Source organism: Trachemys scripta, chromosome 17 (assembly GCF_013100865.1).
Source record: "Trachemys scripta elegans isolate TJP31775 chromosome 17, CAS_Tse_1.0, whole genome shotgun sequence".
Classification (NCBI taxonomy): Eukaryota; Metazoa; Chordata; order Testudines; family Emydidae; genus Trachemys; species Trachemys scripta.
This window is the reverse complement of record NC_048314.1, coordinates 378,365-393,381: the sequence shown is the minus strand read 5'-3', so window position 1 is coordinate 393,381 and position 15,017 is coordinate 378,365. Positions and strand designations below refer to the sequence as shown.

The 15,017-nt window shown below is 53.8% G+C and overlaps 1 protein-coding gene across 7 annotated transcripts in view; it reads left to right on the top strand.

Annotated features, from left to right (window-relative positions):
* WIZ (WIZ zinc finger) overlaps window positions 1–4,302 on the top strand; it is a 140,581-nt gene extending 136,279 nt beyond the window's left edge. For 6 of the 7 annotated variants that reach the window (XM_034793315.1, XM_034793314.1, XM_034793313.1 and 3 more), the window contains 3 exons: window positions 783–1,226; window positions 1,760–1,952; window positions 2,564–4,302. In XM_034793315.1, the coding sequence (XP_034649206.1) occupies window positions 783–1,226; window positions 1,760–1,952; window positions 2,564–2,720 (794 nt within the window). In that variant the 3' untranslated portion in view covers window positions 2,721–4,302. The remainder of the gene's footprint in view (window positions 1–782; window positions 1,227–1,759; window positions 1,953–2,563) is intronic. The other variant, XM_034793316.1, reaches the window with a different exon arrangement.
* The last annotated feature ends 10,715 nt before the right edge of the window (window positions 4,303–15,017 follow it).

The following is a 15,017-nucleotide window of genomic DNA, read 5'->3' as shown; positions in this document are numbered from 1 at the left end:
AGCTCCGCTGAAGCTAGAGTGCTAACAATAGCAGTGTGGCTGGGGTAGCATGGGCGATGGCTCGCACTAGCACCTGGATACAAACCTGCCCAGACCACCTGGTATGTATCCAGGTGGCTAGTCAGAGCTGCCCACCTCTGCTATTCCTGGCCACAGCGCTGTAAGAACTGGCCTCAGCAGAGCTAGCACCTGTCCATCTACCCGCACTGGGAAGTAGCCTCCCAGCTGCAGAGCAGACCAACATCCAGTGAGACCCCCTCAGGGCAGAGGCAGCAGGATTAGTTTAGCCACCTCCCTACTCAGCCTGGCCTGGAAAGCCCCCTGCAGCTCTCAGTGGACTACAAAGACCTTTGCCAGTGGTCTCTGGACACCACATAACCAAAGTAACGCAATTCACTACCGGGTAGCCTGGGGTAGTGGTCTGTGACCTTCAGGATGGCCAACAATCTTCATGCAGCCCACTCCATCCCACAGCCTTCTGCAGATGCAAAGGATTGTGGGGAGTTGGGTCACGAGACAGTTCCAGCCATTTTGTAGGTTACAGACAGTAAGGGGTGAGCTCCAAAGCAGATTCCACAGCCTATGGAAATGCTGCCCCCTCACTCACCCCCCCACCACCCCAGACAGACCCCGCGGAGGAGGAGGATCGGGGAGAGGGCCAGGGACCAAGCAACTCCTTCCTGTTGGATCCTAGCACCCCAGTGTTTCTCTGCCTTCCAGCTGCTGGGAGGTGCTTCCCAGGCCCTCTGCAAGCTTTCACTCCCTGTTCTCTCTGTCTCCAGCCAGTGAAGCCTGCTGCGAGCTCTGTGGCCTCTACTTTGAGAACCGCAAGGCACTGGCCAGCCATGCGCGGGCTCATCTGCGGCAGTTTGGTGTGACTGAGTGGTGCGTGAACGGCTCACCCATCGAGACGCTGAGCGAGTGGATCAAGCACAGGCCCCAGAAGGCCGGAGCCTATCGCAGTTACATCCAGGGGGGCCGGCCCTTCACCAAGAAGTTCCGTAACTCCTCCCACTCACGGGAGCAGGACAGCACAGGGAAGAGGCTGTCTCTGGGCCTGCAGCCAGGCGCCATGCCCTTCATGAGCAAGAGCCTGGTGGGCGAGATGGGGCACAGTGAGCCCAGCAAACTCCTGGATAGGGGCAGTGGTGGGGGTGGCGAGCGGCCCATGGTCACCTCTCCCCTGTCACTGGTGAAGGTGGAGGAGCATCGCCAGAACATCAACAGTGAGTTGGGAGCCGCCTCTTATTGCCCCTGAACTCGCTGCCAAGCAGGAGCATGCAAACACCTTTACCCTGGGGTCTCTCTGGGGGTGCTGTGGGCTGGAAAAGCTTGGGAGACCCTTGTCCAGAGCACTACCCCCAGGGAGGGAAGGATGAGCCCACAGGTGGGCAGTCGGCATCCTGTTTCCCCTGTCCTCTCTCCCCAGCCAATCCACCACATGATGACACCGTTCCTGTTGGTGAGAGGTGGTGGGATCCATGGCAGCAAATGAAGCTTCCCCTTGGGGACGCTAGCCCCCTGCCCCGCCTCTTCTGGCCGAGGCCACACCCCCACTTGCTGCTCTCAGCCCCCCNCTCTCCCCCATACCCCCCAGCCATTACGCGCCGCCCATGGTGGGATCATACGACCAGTCCCCTGGGATGGGAAGCCAGGGGGGAGGCACCGTAGGCCCTTGTAGCTCAGCATCAAGCTTGTAGCCTGGGTGACACGTGCCCGCCAATGGTGCTGTGTTCTGAAGATGCCTCTTCTGTCCTAGAGTTTGAACGAAGACAAGCCAAACCCCCAGAGGCCCCCCTCTCCCGAGAGGAGGCGGCCAGCGACTTCCAGCAGAAAATGGAGGAAGCTCGCCAGCCACCACCCAGGATGAGACCAGTGCCCTCGCTGGTCCCCAGGCCTCCGCAGACATCCTTGGTGAAATTCGTGGGTAACATCTACACCCTGAAGTGCAGGTATGTCTGTAGAGAGGGATCCATGCTCCCCCCATCCGGAGTGCTGGATGGCACCCAGTCCACAGCACTCTCTCTTTGAGGGCATGGACTCCTGGCAGTGACTGTGCAGTACATGCAGAGAGACCCCACCTACGTGTAGCGTTTCACAGTGATTCCTAATGCCAGCAGCTGGCCCTCAGCCTGCCATCAGTGCCTTTAGTCTTAGAGCCCTTTCATGCTGTGTAACCACAGCCAATCCTGGCTATGGGACCCCTCTTCCTTTAAGGTCCTTCCCAGTATTTGCCATGTGTGGAGTTTAAGGTAACGTTTGGTTTCCAGAAAGGGCCATGTCTGTCTTTGTGTGGTGCTGAGGTCAGTGGTAGCTGCTTCCCCCGAGATTGGCTTCTCTGGATGCCTGACAGTCAATACAAAGTCTTGACAGTTAATTAAACAACCTCCTCCGATGCACTGCGCACATCTGCATCCTCTCTCCCCATTTGTTTGCTCCTTAGAATTGGGCTGCAGTGTCCAGAACAACGGGGCTGGTCCCAACTGGAGCCATAATAGAAATATTCAATGAGCATCTCATCCAGGGTCTGACATTGTTCCCCCTTCCCCTCCCCCGGGTGCAGGTTCTGCGAGGTGGAGTTCCAGGGCCCTCTCTCCATCCAGGAGGAGTGGGTGCGACATCTCCAGCGACACATCCTGGAAATGAATTTCTCCAAAGCCGACCCCCTGCGCAGCGAGCCAGAGGCCCCTGAGGTGCAGGCCATAACCGAGGCTCAGTAATGGAGCCCGCTGGCCGGCGTCCCTCTGCCCCTCTCTTGTACGAGCACGTTTCCAAAGGAGCACGCTGAAGGACTCTGCTGCAGACGGTTACCAAAGGGAGGTAGCTAAATTCTTACTGCTGGGCTCGGCAGCCTCCTGGAGCCCAGCTTCCCCTGTGCTGACTCGCATTGCATGGGAGTGCCAGCGTTGAGCACTACGGGACATAAGACGTTCTTCTGGGGGAGACAACCGTTACAGACTGGAGAGGGGACCCCATGGGGCTCCCACGAAGTGGGCGAGGAGGCTGCTGCACAGAATCCTGATGGGTGTGAAATGAGACTCATTTTCCCAGCCAGGAAGGGGAGCTCCCTGCAAAAGGGGATGAATGTGGGGATCCCTCTTTCCCGCTAATGAATGCAGATTAGTCCAGAGACTCTGGTCCCAGAGAGGGGAGTGCGTGTTTGCTCTGTTGCGATTCAGGTTTCTATGAGGATTGCGAACGTGACAGTCCATCAGGCCATCTGTAACGAGATAGGGAGAGGGGAGAAAGCAACTCTGTCTGTGATGGTGAATATTGTTAATTATGTATATGGCCCTAGAGTTAATGTATATTCGATTCCTTAGACGACGACGAATTTAGTTCACGTAGATGTCAGAGTCCATTCTTATTGGGTTGCGCTGCATGTTATCCATCCCCCTCCCCCAGACAATACATCACTGGTCAACTTCATCCCACACATTAAATGGCAAATCATGGATTTACTGATCCTCCACCCGTCTCGTAATGTCTACATTCATTCTTTCCCTCCCCACAACTTCTTGCTGTCCGGTTGTTGTCCTAACCATTTCACTTGAGATTGTGCAGTGCCCCGCGGGTTCCTGTTGCTGTTAGCTTCCCGTGGCGGTGATCCAACACTACCGGAGGGGGTAGCTTTAGGCTGCACGCTGCCTTCCTTTCCTTTCTTAGCCTTTGATTGTAGAATGTCTTAAGATCTCCGCAGTGTGACCTCCCGCCCCACCTGTCTGACGGGTGGGTGCATAAACTCCTCCTGACTGAGTTCAGGTGTGTAAATACCAGCCAAGTCTATCCCAGGAGGCGTGACAGCAGGCATGGGCTTCCAGGGTTCTTTGGAGAAGTGCTGAGTGCTACTAACACTTTTCCTGCCAATTCAGACTCCAAAACAGCAACAGTGGCGGTCGCCAGCTCTCTCCAGGAGAACCTGGACGTTCTCCACACAGCCCTGCTCGCTGTTGCTTTTTATGTCTAGCTGCATAGAACCTCGACTTTTTTAACTCTAGTTTTATGTAGAAATAACGAGCATTCATTTTTATTTGGAATCCCAAGCTGAGCAGAGCTTGGAGGGAATTTACCTTTTAACTTTTTCATTGGGCATATTCTGGTTATTAATGTACCTAGGAATATGTAAATTAGATTAAACTTCTCTTCTGGAAACTAAGCCAAGCATCCTACGGTGTGTGCATTTATATTATCCAGACAGAAAGGAGCGGGAATCGGATGTTGTTTGCACAGGGGACCATCACAATTTAAGAGGCAAAATTCCTTCTGTGATGCTTTGATAGATAAATCCAGCTGGGAGTTTTCTATGAATTGTTACCTCTTTATTTACTGACCATAATAAGTCAGCTTGGGAAGATTCGCTTTTCGGAATTTCTGCAGACGTTTTTCCAAGTATCTTAGATTTTTTCACTAGCAGGAAATCTCCCCCATCGCCCCCATTACTGGTTCAGAATGGAATGGCTGCAGAAGGCAACTCAAACCAGAGTCAGCAAAACCATGTAACCGTAATTCACATTTCTTCACTGCAGCGATGGGCACTGATTTCAATTCACAGAGTCTGATGCTAGGCGTGATCGCTACGACTGATCTGACCAGCTGTAGACTTTTTCGTAGGAGCTAGATAACAGCATGTCTTCTAGACAGAGCTAATCTCATAAAAATCAATCATTAAACACCAGTTTAAACCGAATCTTGCCACTCACACGGTAACCGAGCTGCCCAGGTGTCCGAAGGTAGCCAGCAATGAGGTTCCATCCATGGAGACTCTCCACGAGTTCGTGCAACATAAAACTAAGCCCTGTTCACGTTGCAAGGAGCTCACAAAGTTATAGAAGGGCCCCTAGGAATGCTAGCTTCAGCCTCTGTGCATCTCATCAAGGTCAAGGCCTCCCTCCACCCATACAGAACAGGCCAGAGAATTTCAGCCAGTGTCTCCTGTATCTTGTAGTTGAGGTGGGCTTGTATTCTGCTGAGAGCTGGGATTGTCGATTCATCTCACCTGCTCTAGGAAGCCATGTCTGTTTTCCCTGCGGCTGCCTCCTGCTCTGGGGGAATGGGTTGGGCAGAGAAAAGTCAGGGCTGATTTCTCTGATCCCCTGTGGAGTCCCTGAGTGGGAAGTGAACTGAGCCGGCCTCCTGAGGCATTTCCCACCTCCAGGCCATGTGTATGCTTGGAAAAAAGGTGTAAAATCCTCACAGAGCCAAGGCAAAGGTGGAGTGTTACCTGGGGGAGCTGGTCAAAGTGAACCCTTGAGCACTTAACTCCAGAAAGCTTTGCAGCTTACCTCCCTCCCTGCTCCCGGTGGTCCACAGGCCTGGTCCAGCTGCTCTCTTTGGGGAGGGGTGACTTTGGGCCCAGCAAGTGTTGGATTTGAATAAACCCTTTGGTTACCGTTACATTGACCAGTCAGTTGTGTTTGGGGGGTTGCATAATTCCCCCTGCTGAGCCCCATTCTCAGATCACAGCCAGCTGATGCAGGGCTCTGTATTGCCAGCTTCTACTTAGAGTTCGAGACCAAGCTGTGCGCTGGTTACCCTTCACTTGCTTTCAACAATTAAAATCCAGGCCTCTTGCACAACACAACCCACCGTGCAGCTGCACACACTGGCTGGAATATGTGACAGACTCCAGGTCCTGCAGGGGTGGAGATGATAAAAAATCAGAGAAGAGTTTTTGAATCTCACTGCATTGCTGCAGCAAGGGCATAGGGGACCCAACAGGGGCCACAGCAAATCCACTGGAGTTTGGCAGGAGAAGCCCAAGACAACCCTCCGTCTGGGAAGGGGGTTAGGTGCAAAGGCTGAAGGAAGCAGCTGTGGCAGGGGGTGAATAGTGCAAGCAGAGATGACCTGTAACTCTTGATGGAGGGGTGTCACAATTTAAAGGTTGGGGGAGGGCACATTATGCCCCCCATGTTGCCTCTGGTCTTTTCCCAATCCCCTGGTGCCTCCCACACACTTTCCAAGCTGGCACCACCTTGCCCCCAATCCTCTCACAGCACCCATTGCCTCCCTGTTGCAGGCACAGCGCAGGCTGGGGTGGGTTCCAGACATCTACCGCCCAAGCAGCTGTGGGTGAGGAAGGGATGGGACTCACACCCCTCTGGCCGAGCTGCGCTGCCACCCCATCTCTTTCCTTCTCCAGGCGCCTCCTAGCAGGCCCCAGTGGGAGCACTAGATGCCGGTGCCTTTCCCAGGCACATCCCCCTTAGCCACGCTCAGCTCAACTTTCACCCTGGCAGAAATCTGGCGGGGGAGGGTGACACACACACACACACCCACCATGAGTCACGATGCACTGTTCTCTCACCGCTCCAGTCATTGGGCACGAATAGAAAGGACAAGTCAATCTTGTTCTTCCGAATTGGCTTGTCCTCGTCATGATCCTTTCCCCTGCTCCCCAAGTCACATGACCACAGCCCCACCTCTGTATCCAAGGGCTGGGACCCTTCAGCTCTGCAGCCACCATGATGCTTTGTGGGGACTCAAGAATACAGCATCTCCTGTATATGTCACTCTGAAGCCTCCATAGCCTGCTCCTTCTCCCAGCGGCATCCCTCTGTTCCTGGAGCTGGCTGGGTAGCACAGTCCTTCCTTCTCCTGCAGTGAAGCTGCTCCCCAGCCGACTACGGAGATGGCCACTTGGAGCCATGGGTTTTGGTTGATCCACGGGGTGTCCAAGGGCCAGGTGCTATGCTGCCCCCCTACCACCCTTAGCGTATTTGTTATCAGGCAGGGGTATTGCTAGCACTGGAACGTGGCCAATGAGACACTTGTTCCTCCCAGCTAAATGCCAAGGTGTGGCTTAAGCACCTCTGCATTTTGTTCCTGTCCTTGCGGCCCCTTTTGCCACTGGAGGCCTCATAAGACCTGCACTGCACATGCCCCCTGGCTCCCTAATCTCCTGGTCCACATGCAGTCCAGGGTTTCCTGCTAACCTGGTTTCTGGACCTGTTGGCAGTATCTGCCTGGAAGGTTTTCCAGCTGGTCCCTCCAGGAGGCACTAAAGGCCTCGTCCACAGGATTTACATCTCCTCACGGATCACGTGTGTGTTCGGCTCTGGAGTGCGGCCAGCCTGCCAGAGGCCAAACAGCAGGTAAGCAAACAGCTCTGGGCAATGCGGGGTGGCCAGTGCACAGTGCTCCTCCCGCTCCTGGGGAAGAGGGAGTACCTGATTTACTGCCCTAGGCAAATGCAGATAGAGCACTTCCTCTTCCTCAGGCTGAGGAGTGGGCTACACTACACTGTTAGGTCATTGTGTCACCCTATTCGTGTATGTGTCTGCAGCCATGCAGTAAAACCACCTCCTTTAACCGCCGTGAGTCATGATCAATACACTGAGTGTGATGCTTTGCAAATCTAGACACGGCCTGGCCTATGTCAACCCCAACAGTCCTCCAGCAACGGGCCCACAATGCCCCATTCCCAGCGACAGTGACTGCTTTGGTCACAATTGCAAACTCCACTACCTGGGTCATGGAGACTGGCCGCCCCGCCCCCACCTTTAAAGCCTCCTGTATGTTTTTGAAATGCCTTTTCTTGATGGCCCAGCATGGTGTGCATGCCTCGCACCACTCTCCAGTGGACCAGGCCGGCTCCATGCACTAGACACATTCCTGCCTGCAGGAGACAGGAGATACGGGATCACCTGGGCTTCCGGGGAGCAGAGGCTGTGTGGGCACAACCCCAGAATAGCTGTAGAAATGTGGCCATCTATGACCAGATTGCACAGGAGATGCAGGTGACGGCATATGACAAGGATCAGCAGCAGTGCCACGTTAAAGGAACAACAGCAGGCATACCACGGCCAGGGAGGCCAACAATCAATCTGGCGCTGAGCCCCAGAGCTGCCAGTTTGAAAACAAGCTGCATGCCGTACTAGGCAGAGATCCCTCCAGCACCCCACAGACCACAGTGGATACCTCCAAGGACACCAAGACAGAAACCATTCCTGTGAGCCGGGAGACATGGCAGCTGGTGGTCCAGCTATGCCATGAGCCAGGACCTGTTCAAGACTCCACTGCAGTCTAGCCAGTCCCTCCAGCTGGGCATGGACAAGCCCTATGAGGGGAGAAGAACCTCAGGTAAGTGTGTGCCTGCATGTTCTCTTGCGGTGTTTAAATGTAATGGTGGCACCCAGTCCAGCCCCACATTAACAAGACATGGCTATTGACTTTTCATTGTTTTATTTGTACAAGAGTGGTGGCAGTGCAACAAACAGAGGCGTAGTTGGCATGTGCAGTTCATTCTTCTGTAGGGTTAGGCAGGGAGGCGGAGCAGTTTGTTTATATACTTAGGGATGTTCTTTGCATCCTCCTGAGAGAGCTCAATGAAACATCCATGGAGGTACTCTGCAATCCTCTTGCAATCTTCTCCTGAAGGTTTCAGGGATGGCAGCCTTATTCCCTCCTCCATAGTAGGATTCTGTCCCATGCCACTCAGACATGAGTTCAGCTGGCACCATTGCAGTAAACAGGCTAGTGGCATATGGGCCTGGGCACCTTCAAGATACCAGCAACAGCCTTGCTTTCTTGTGCCTTTGCTACCCTCAGGAGTGAGAGAGCAGCTAACATCACCCCCACCTGTGGACAACAGTGCCAATGCCCTATGCACATACCCATGGAAACAGGGCCCAAAATTGTATTGTTTAATACAATCAAAACTCTTAGTGCTCATCTCCACCTCCCCTTCAGGGGCCATACTCCCTATGGCTGGGGCTGGAGCCTGTGTTGTGCAGAGGCGAAGTGTCAATAAGCATGTCTTATTTTTTTAAAAATGGGAATAAGGGAAGGGACTTCTGAAACTCCCACTTTCCATGGTGACTGTAAATCCAATGATCCATCTGTCTGTTTTATCCATTGCAGCCTTGGGGGTGCCCCCTCCACAGCCTCGGAATCCTGACCCTGACGAGGAGAAAAACGAGGACTAGCGCTGACATATTCAGCGAGATCCTGCAAGCCAGTGTTGCATCGGACTATGAATAAAAGGCCTGATGGGCCAACATGGTGTGGGAGAGAGAAATCAGGAGACAATGGAGAAAGACCCAGAAGCCCCAGCAGGAAAAGGAGAGGGAGACATACCAGGATATAATGGAGCTTCTCAGGCAGCAAACACACATGCTGCGGATTCCACTTGGCCTACAGGTCCAACATTCACAGACTCGCCACCCATTGCAGTCCTTGGAGAACTCCAGTTTAGCAGCTCCCTACCCCTACCACTCTATGCCAGGGGACAGTACAGCTTCACGTACAATGACCTGGGAGAACCATGGTTGGTGTAGGTGTAGTCAAAAGGGATTATGTTTGTGCACTGAAATTGACAAAAATGTTTGATGCCTTTCCAACTTTGAAGTTTTGTTCTGCTAATTTATGGTAGACGGTTGTCTATTTTTATCTGCACATTGTTTTGATGGGGGGGGGGGGTTGTTGTTGTTTTCTTTTTCAAATAATAGAAATTTGAGTGGTAAAATCTCTTTATTAGTTCCCACTACATATTGTTGAATGCAGAGCGGTACTCAAGCCCCCAGGACAGGGAAGGGGAAAGCACCTCAGAACACATAGCAGTAAGAAAACACGCAGGCCTCTGGGTAAATGTACTCTAAGCACAGCATCAGTCCGAGTGTCATATTTCTAAATCTTCAGCAAGCACCTCACAAATCTTTCCAGCGCCCAAAGCTTCATGCCNTGTTTTTCTCACGGAGATCCAGTTTGCTGAGTAAACGCCATCAGTGTCCAATCAATCTGCCAAAAGTGCATTCAATTCCCATTCTGCCCCTGCTGAACTGGTAGCTGTAGCTTTTCTTGGTGCTAGCAAGATGGCTGGTGCATGGCTTCATGAGCCAGGGGTTGGTTGGGCCTCAGGATCACTACTGGTATTTCAATATTTCCAATGATAACTCACCGTGGGAGGGGGGGGAGAGAGGAGAGAGCCCCTGCTTGCAGCTTTCTGAACAGTCCTGTGTTCTTAAAGATGTGAGCATCATGCACCTTCCCTGACCAGGTCACACTGATGTTGATGAAGCATCACTGCTGATTGCATAACTATAGAAACCAGCCCTCGATGCTGATGTACTCTGTGGTAAGGTGGGTTGGGGCCAAATGAGGGATATCTGAGCGATCGCCCCCACTGCCGCAAATTCATCCACGCTGCCCTGCACCTTGTCCTGCGTAGCAGGAGACAATTAAAGGCTCTCCACACTTGCATCACAGCAGCCCCACAGTGGGTTTTCCAAGTTCACAATGATTTCCCGCTGCCGGGTAGCAATCCGGCATGGCAAGCTTCCAGAGTGTGATCACTGCTCGCTTCCCCACTGTCAGTGCAGCTCATTCTGGTGGGTTGGGGTGAGCTCAGCACACAGATCTAGGAACGTGGCCTTTCGCAGCCAAGAGTTCTGCAGCCGCTGCTCATCATCCCAACCCCGTATTACGATGCGCTCCCCCCTGGCAGGGCTCATTTCACAGGTGCAGACGCAGTGTTCCATTGTCGGCAGCTGCTGTACCACCACCAGCCTTGAATGGGTTTCACTGTGTCCCTTAGCAATCAGCCTTTGAAGACATCGTCACGGCCCATGTTGTTGCAAATCCTCCTGCGGGTCTGTGACTACCACAGGATCACTCCGCCTGCATTTTCAATGTTCATGAGAACAGTGCAGAGCTGTTCAGGCTACCAGCTTCTGTCAGAGATGAGAGGCAGAAAAGTGCTATGTGGGTTTGTTGGATTTTTTTTTTAAATGTGCAAAAATTATGGGATCTGGATGTCATTATGGGAAGGCGAAAGTTGCATGCTGGGAACTTGACCCCTAGATTCCTGCGTAACTCATTTCTACCCCTCAACACATGAAAATTTCCCAAAAGTCATTGCACTAGAGGGTGGCGCATGGCACACTGGGATACTCACCTGTGGTGCACCACACTGTGCAGACACACAAGCGCACCCGGTGAGTATATGCAGTGCGGGCACAAGCAGCCAAGTAGGCACGTACACAAGCCATATGAAAACTTTGGCACCTGTACACCAACCTAAATTGTATCGTCCAACATGTGAAGAGTAGACATGGCCTACCTGGGGGTTGTGAGGCTAGCCTGGGTGCACAGAATCGCATCATGCCGGCCTCCTGGGGGCCAAGTTAGCAAGTCGTTTAAATGCGTACACACACAAGCTCACCGTGGCTGTACTTCTTCCCAGGAGGGTGTTCATGTACACACACGTGCGCACACACACAAAATCACAGCAGCTGTCCTTCCTCGCCAGAGGCTGCGTCCATTTCCCAGGGTCAATGAGTAGCTCACCAAGGGATCAGGGTAGGCTGAGCAGAGGATGATGAATCACGCCATAGTCCTACCTGCAAACAATGCTATAAACCTGCAAGGCTGCCCCCACCACCCCAAAGGGGCATGTTTTGGGGCGGAGGCTGCTCCTCCCTCCATGAGCCAGGCTGGGTCATAGCCATAACCTCATGCAGCACCAGGCTGGTCTGCTGTCTCAGGCGCCCCCTGCTCTGAGCACGTTTACACAAGACAATCCTGTTGGGCACCGTTCCCTCCTCAGGACCTCACTAGGGCCTTGCCTTTTGGGTGACAGCAGCATAGGTGGCTCTGGGATCAACTCCCATGCCTGTGCACCATGCTATACCCCTCGGCTCCTGGGGTGGTTCTCGCCTGTCTGCCAACTGGTGTATCCCTTGGAGTGCGTAACTAGCACATCCCTCAACCACTACAGGTGTTTTTCTAGCTAAGCTCCGCCACCTGGTCATAAAGAAGCTCAACCAGCAAGACTCCTCCCCCTGTGGGTCAGGGTGAGGCCCCTTGTTAGAGGCAAAGAATGGAGATGGAAGCTGTTTGTTTCCCATGGGTTACGTTTTCATGACATGGGTTTCGGAGTCCAGCTGAATCGTTAGACCAGGCTAGGAGTTAATGGTTGACAGGGTTAAGAAATTTAACTCTGATATGACCAGAGCATCACCTTGCAAATGTAAATCAGACACCATGAGTTACACTTTGCTTGGGTGCCCCTGCCCTGGAGATGAGCTTTTTCTACCCATCTCTTTGGCCCAAGCAGTTCCCCAGTATTCAGTGCCTTGCAACACTGTTCCCATGAGGAGAAGAAATGGCTGCTCCACGTCCTATATTTCTTTGTCTGTAAATAAACAGGATTGCAACAAAGACCTGTCTCCATAGATGCAGCAGGAACAAACAGCAACAGGCAGTTTTCTTGCTCATGATTTCCTAGCCGGCCTCACCAGCCAGTCCTAAAGAGCTCTGCTCTGTTTCCTTTCAGGACAGCCCTCACCCCTGCTTCTCCCACTTTCCCGACCCTTTCCGCCTTATGCACAGTTGCAACCAGTCACTGCCCAACCCCTACATGTGCAATACGTCCTCAGACCCACATGGCTGGCCAGTGCCTTGAGCGATGGCTTCCGTTTCCAGCTATCACTAAACAAAGGGGCATTTAATTGCTCCTTTATTTAGCTTGAATGAAGGGTGCTTAGTACGTGCATCGACTTAATGCAGCACAGTGACCGATGGCAGCCAGTAACACTTTCCAGTACTGCTATTCTCACAGAGAAAAGCTGGCAGATACTAGGCAGCACAGTTGGTCCCTCTCCAACTACAGTGACTTTCAAGGTGATTTTGCTCCAAGGGACTCAGTCATTTCTATTGCTGCAGCAGTTTGGATCAAGGCTGCATTACGGTGATGCAGTAAAACAGCTCCGCAAATGGCACCAAGCCATGGACAACCGATTGCGGTTGATCCAGCGCAAGTGTAGACACTGCATGACGAATGGTGTCCTAACAGTCCTCCAGCCGCTGTCCCACAATGTCCAACAATGACTGTTCTGGTTGTGAACCCACTGCCCAGAGGTCACAGAGAACAGAAGGACCCCTCCCCCTGCACTTAAAATACCCCTTGTATTTTGTAAATGCCCACCTCAGTGAGCACATCGAGCAGTTCTCCATTGTGGTGCACAACTGCCCAACCAACCATGCCGGCTCCGCACACTAGACATGTTCCTGCCTGGAACAGACAGGAGGTATTGCATCGACTGGGCCTGTGGGGAGAAGAGACCACGCAAGCACAGCTACAGCCAGCCATAGAAACAGGGATAGCTATGAAAAAATTGCATGGGGGATGCAGGCAAAGGGGCATGACAAGAATCAATAACCGTGCCATGGGACAATGCAGGAACTGCAGCAATCATACCACAAGGCCTGGAAGCCAACAGGCGATCTAGTGACGAGCCACAGACCTGCCACTTTTCCAATGAGCTGCATGCCAAGTTGGCCAGAGACCAGTGTTCCTGATAATTTTTCCTACCCATGTGCGGAATAAATTTTGTTATGTGCACCAATGTGGTGGTGATATGTGACATCACCTTCATATTGGTGCACATAACAAAATTCATGTGGTGGGGGTGGGGCCGAGGGGTTCGGCGTGTGGGAGGGGGCAGAGGGCTGGGTGCAGGGGGTGAGGGCTCCAGTTAGGGGTGAAGGTTCTGGGGTGGGGCCAGGGATGAGGGATTCAGGGTGCAGGAGGGGGTCATGGCTGGGGCAGAGGGTTGGGGTGTGAGGATTCTGGGGTGGGACTAGGGATGAGGGGTTTGGGGTGCAGGCTGCCCCAGGGAGAGAGGACTCCCCCCAGCCCTATCTCACCGCAGCAGCTCGGAGCAGTTCCAGTGGGGCTGGGCCGGGGTAGGGCTCCTTTCCCCGGCAGCTCTGGTGGGCCTGGGCCAGGCCAAGGGAGGGGGCTCCTCTCCCCTGGCAAGTCTGGAGTTGGTCTGTGCTGGGACGGCAGGAAAGGTACCTCTCCCCGCCGTGGCAGGTCCATGCTGGGGCCAGCAGGAGGGGCACCTCTCCCCATTGCCCGGGCAGCGAGTTGTATGGCCCCGTGGTGCCTGGGCTCCATGAATACTCAGGGCCCCAGGGCCCGTCTCCACCAATGTTCAGGGCCGGGTCTTTCCCCCAGCCCCTCCTGCCACTCCTGCATGCCTCCTGGCCCCTCCTGCTGCCCCCAGGTGATTTAAAAGGGCCCAGGGGCCCCCAGCCGCCACCACCACCAGCAATGCAGCAGGATTGCCCACAGCTGCCGCCGTGTTGTGACATGAGCAGTGTAGTCACGCTTTATCACCGGGGGAGAGCTCTACCAGCAAACGAGGGGTGGTAGCATGGCTCCCAACAATAAAGCACTGTCTATACTAGCGCTTTTCAGTATTAAAACTTTTGTCCCTCAGGGGGGTGTTTTTTCACACCCCTGAATGACTGAAGTTTTAGCGCTGAAAGTGGCAGTGTAGACTCAGCCTAAGGCGACTTCCTGCCGGCCCACTCTGCGCTGCTCCGGGAAACAGCTGGAACATCCCTGCAGCCCCAGGGGCAGGGTGTGTCTCCACGCACAGTGCCGAGCTGCTGCCAGAGAGGTGTGCGGGTCGCTTTTGGGAGCTGGCGCTGTCCAAGGTAAGCACCAACTCCCTGCCCCCAACCTTCTGCCCCATCCCAGAGCCCACACCCCACACCCAAACTCCATCCCAGAGCCTGACCCCTCCCCCCTCCTGCACCCAAACTCCCTCCCAGAGCCTTAGGCAGGGGGCACCACCAAAAATTATCCAAACCTGCCGCTTCGGCCCATCGTGGCAGGTCCGTGCTGGGACTGGCGGGAAGGGGTGCCTCTCTCTGCTGCGACAGGTCTGTGCTGGGGGAGAGGCATCTCTCCCCACCGCAGTCCTGAGCCCCTGCACAGGGCTTAATAGGCAGCTGCTTGGCTGCGCAGCTTAGAGGAAACTTAGCCGGAGACCCCACCAGCACCTTGCAGAGTGCAGTGGATACCTCAGAGGAGCCCAGAACCAAGATCCTGCTGTTAACTGTGAGACAGATAAGAAGGAGGTGGGAGAGGCAGCAGGAGATCAGCTATCCCATGACCCAGGACCTGTTTGTGACTCCTAGCCAGTGCTGTCCGCCCAGCATAGAAGAGTCTGATGACAGGGAGGGGGCCCTTGAGTAAATACAAATATTTAATAATGGGTTGTTCA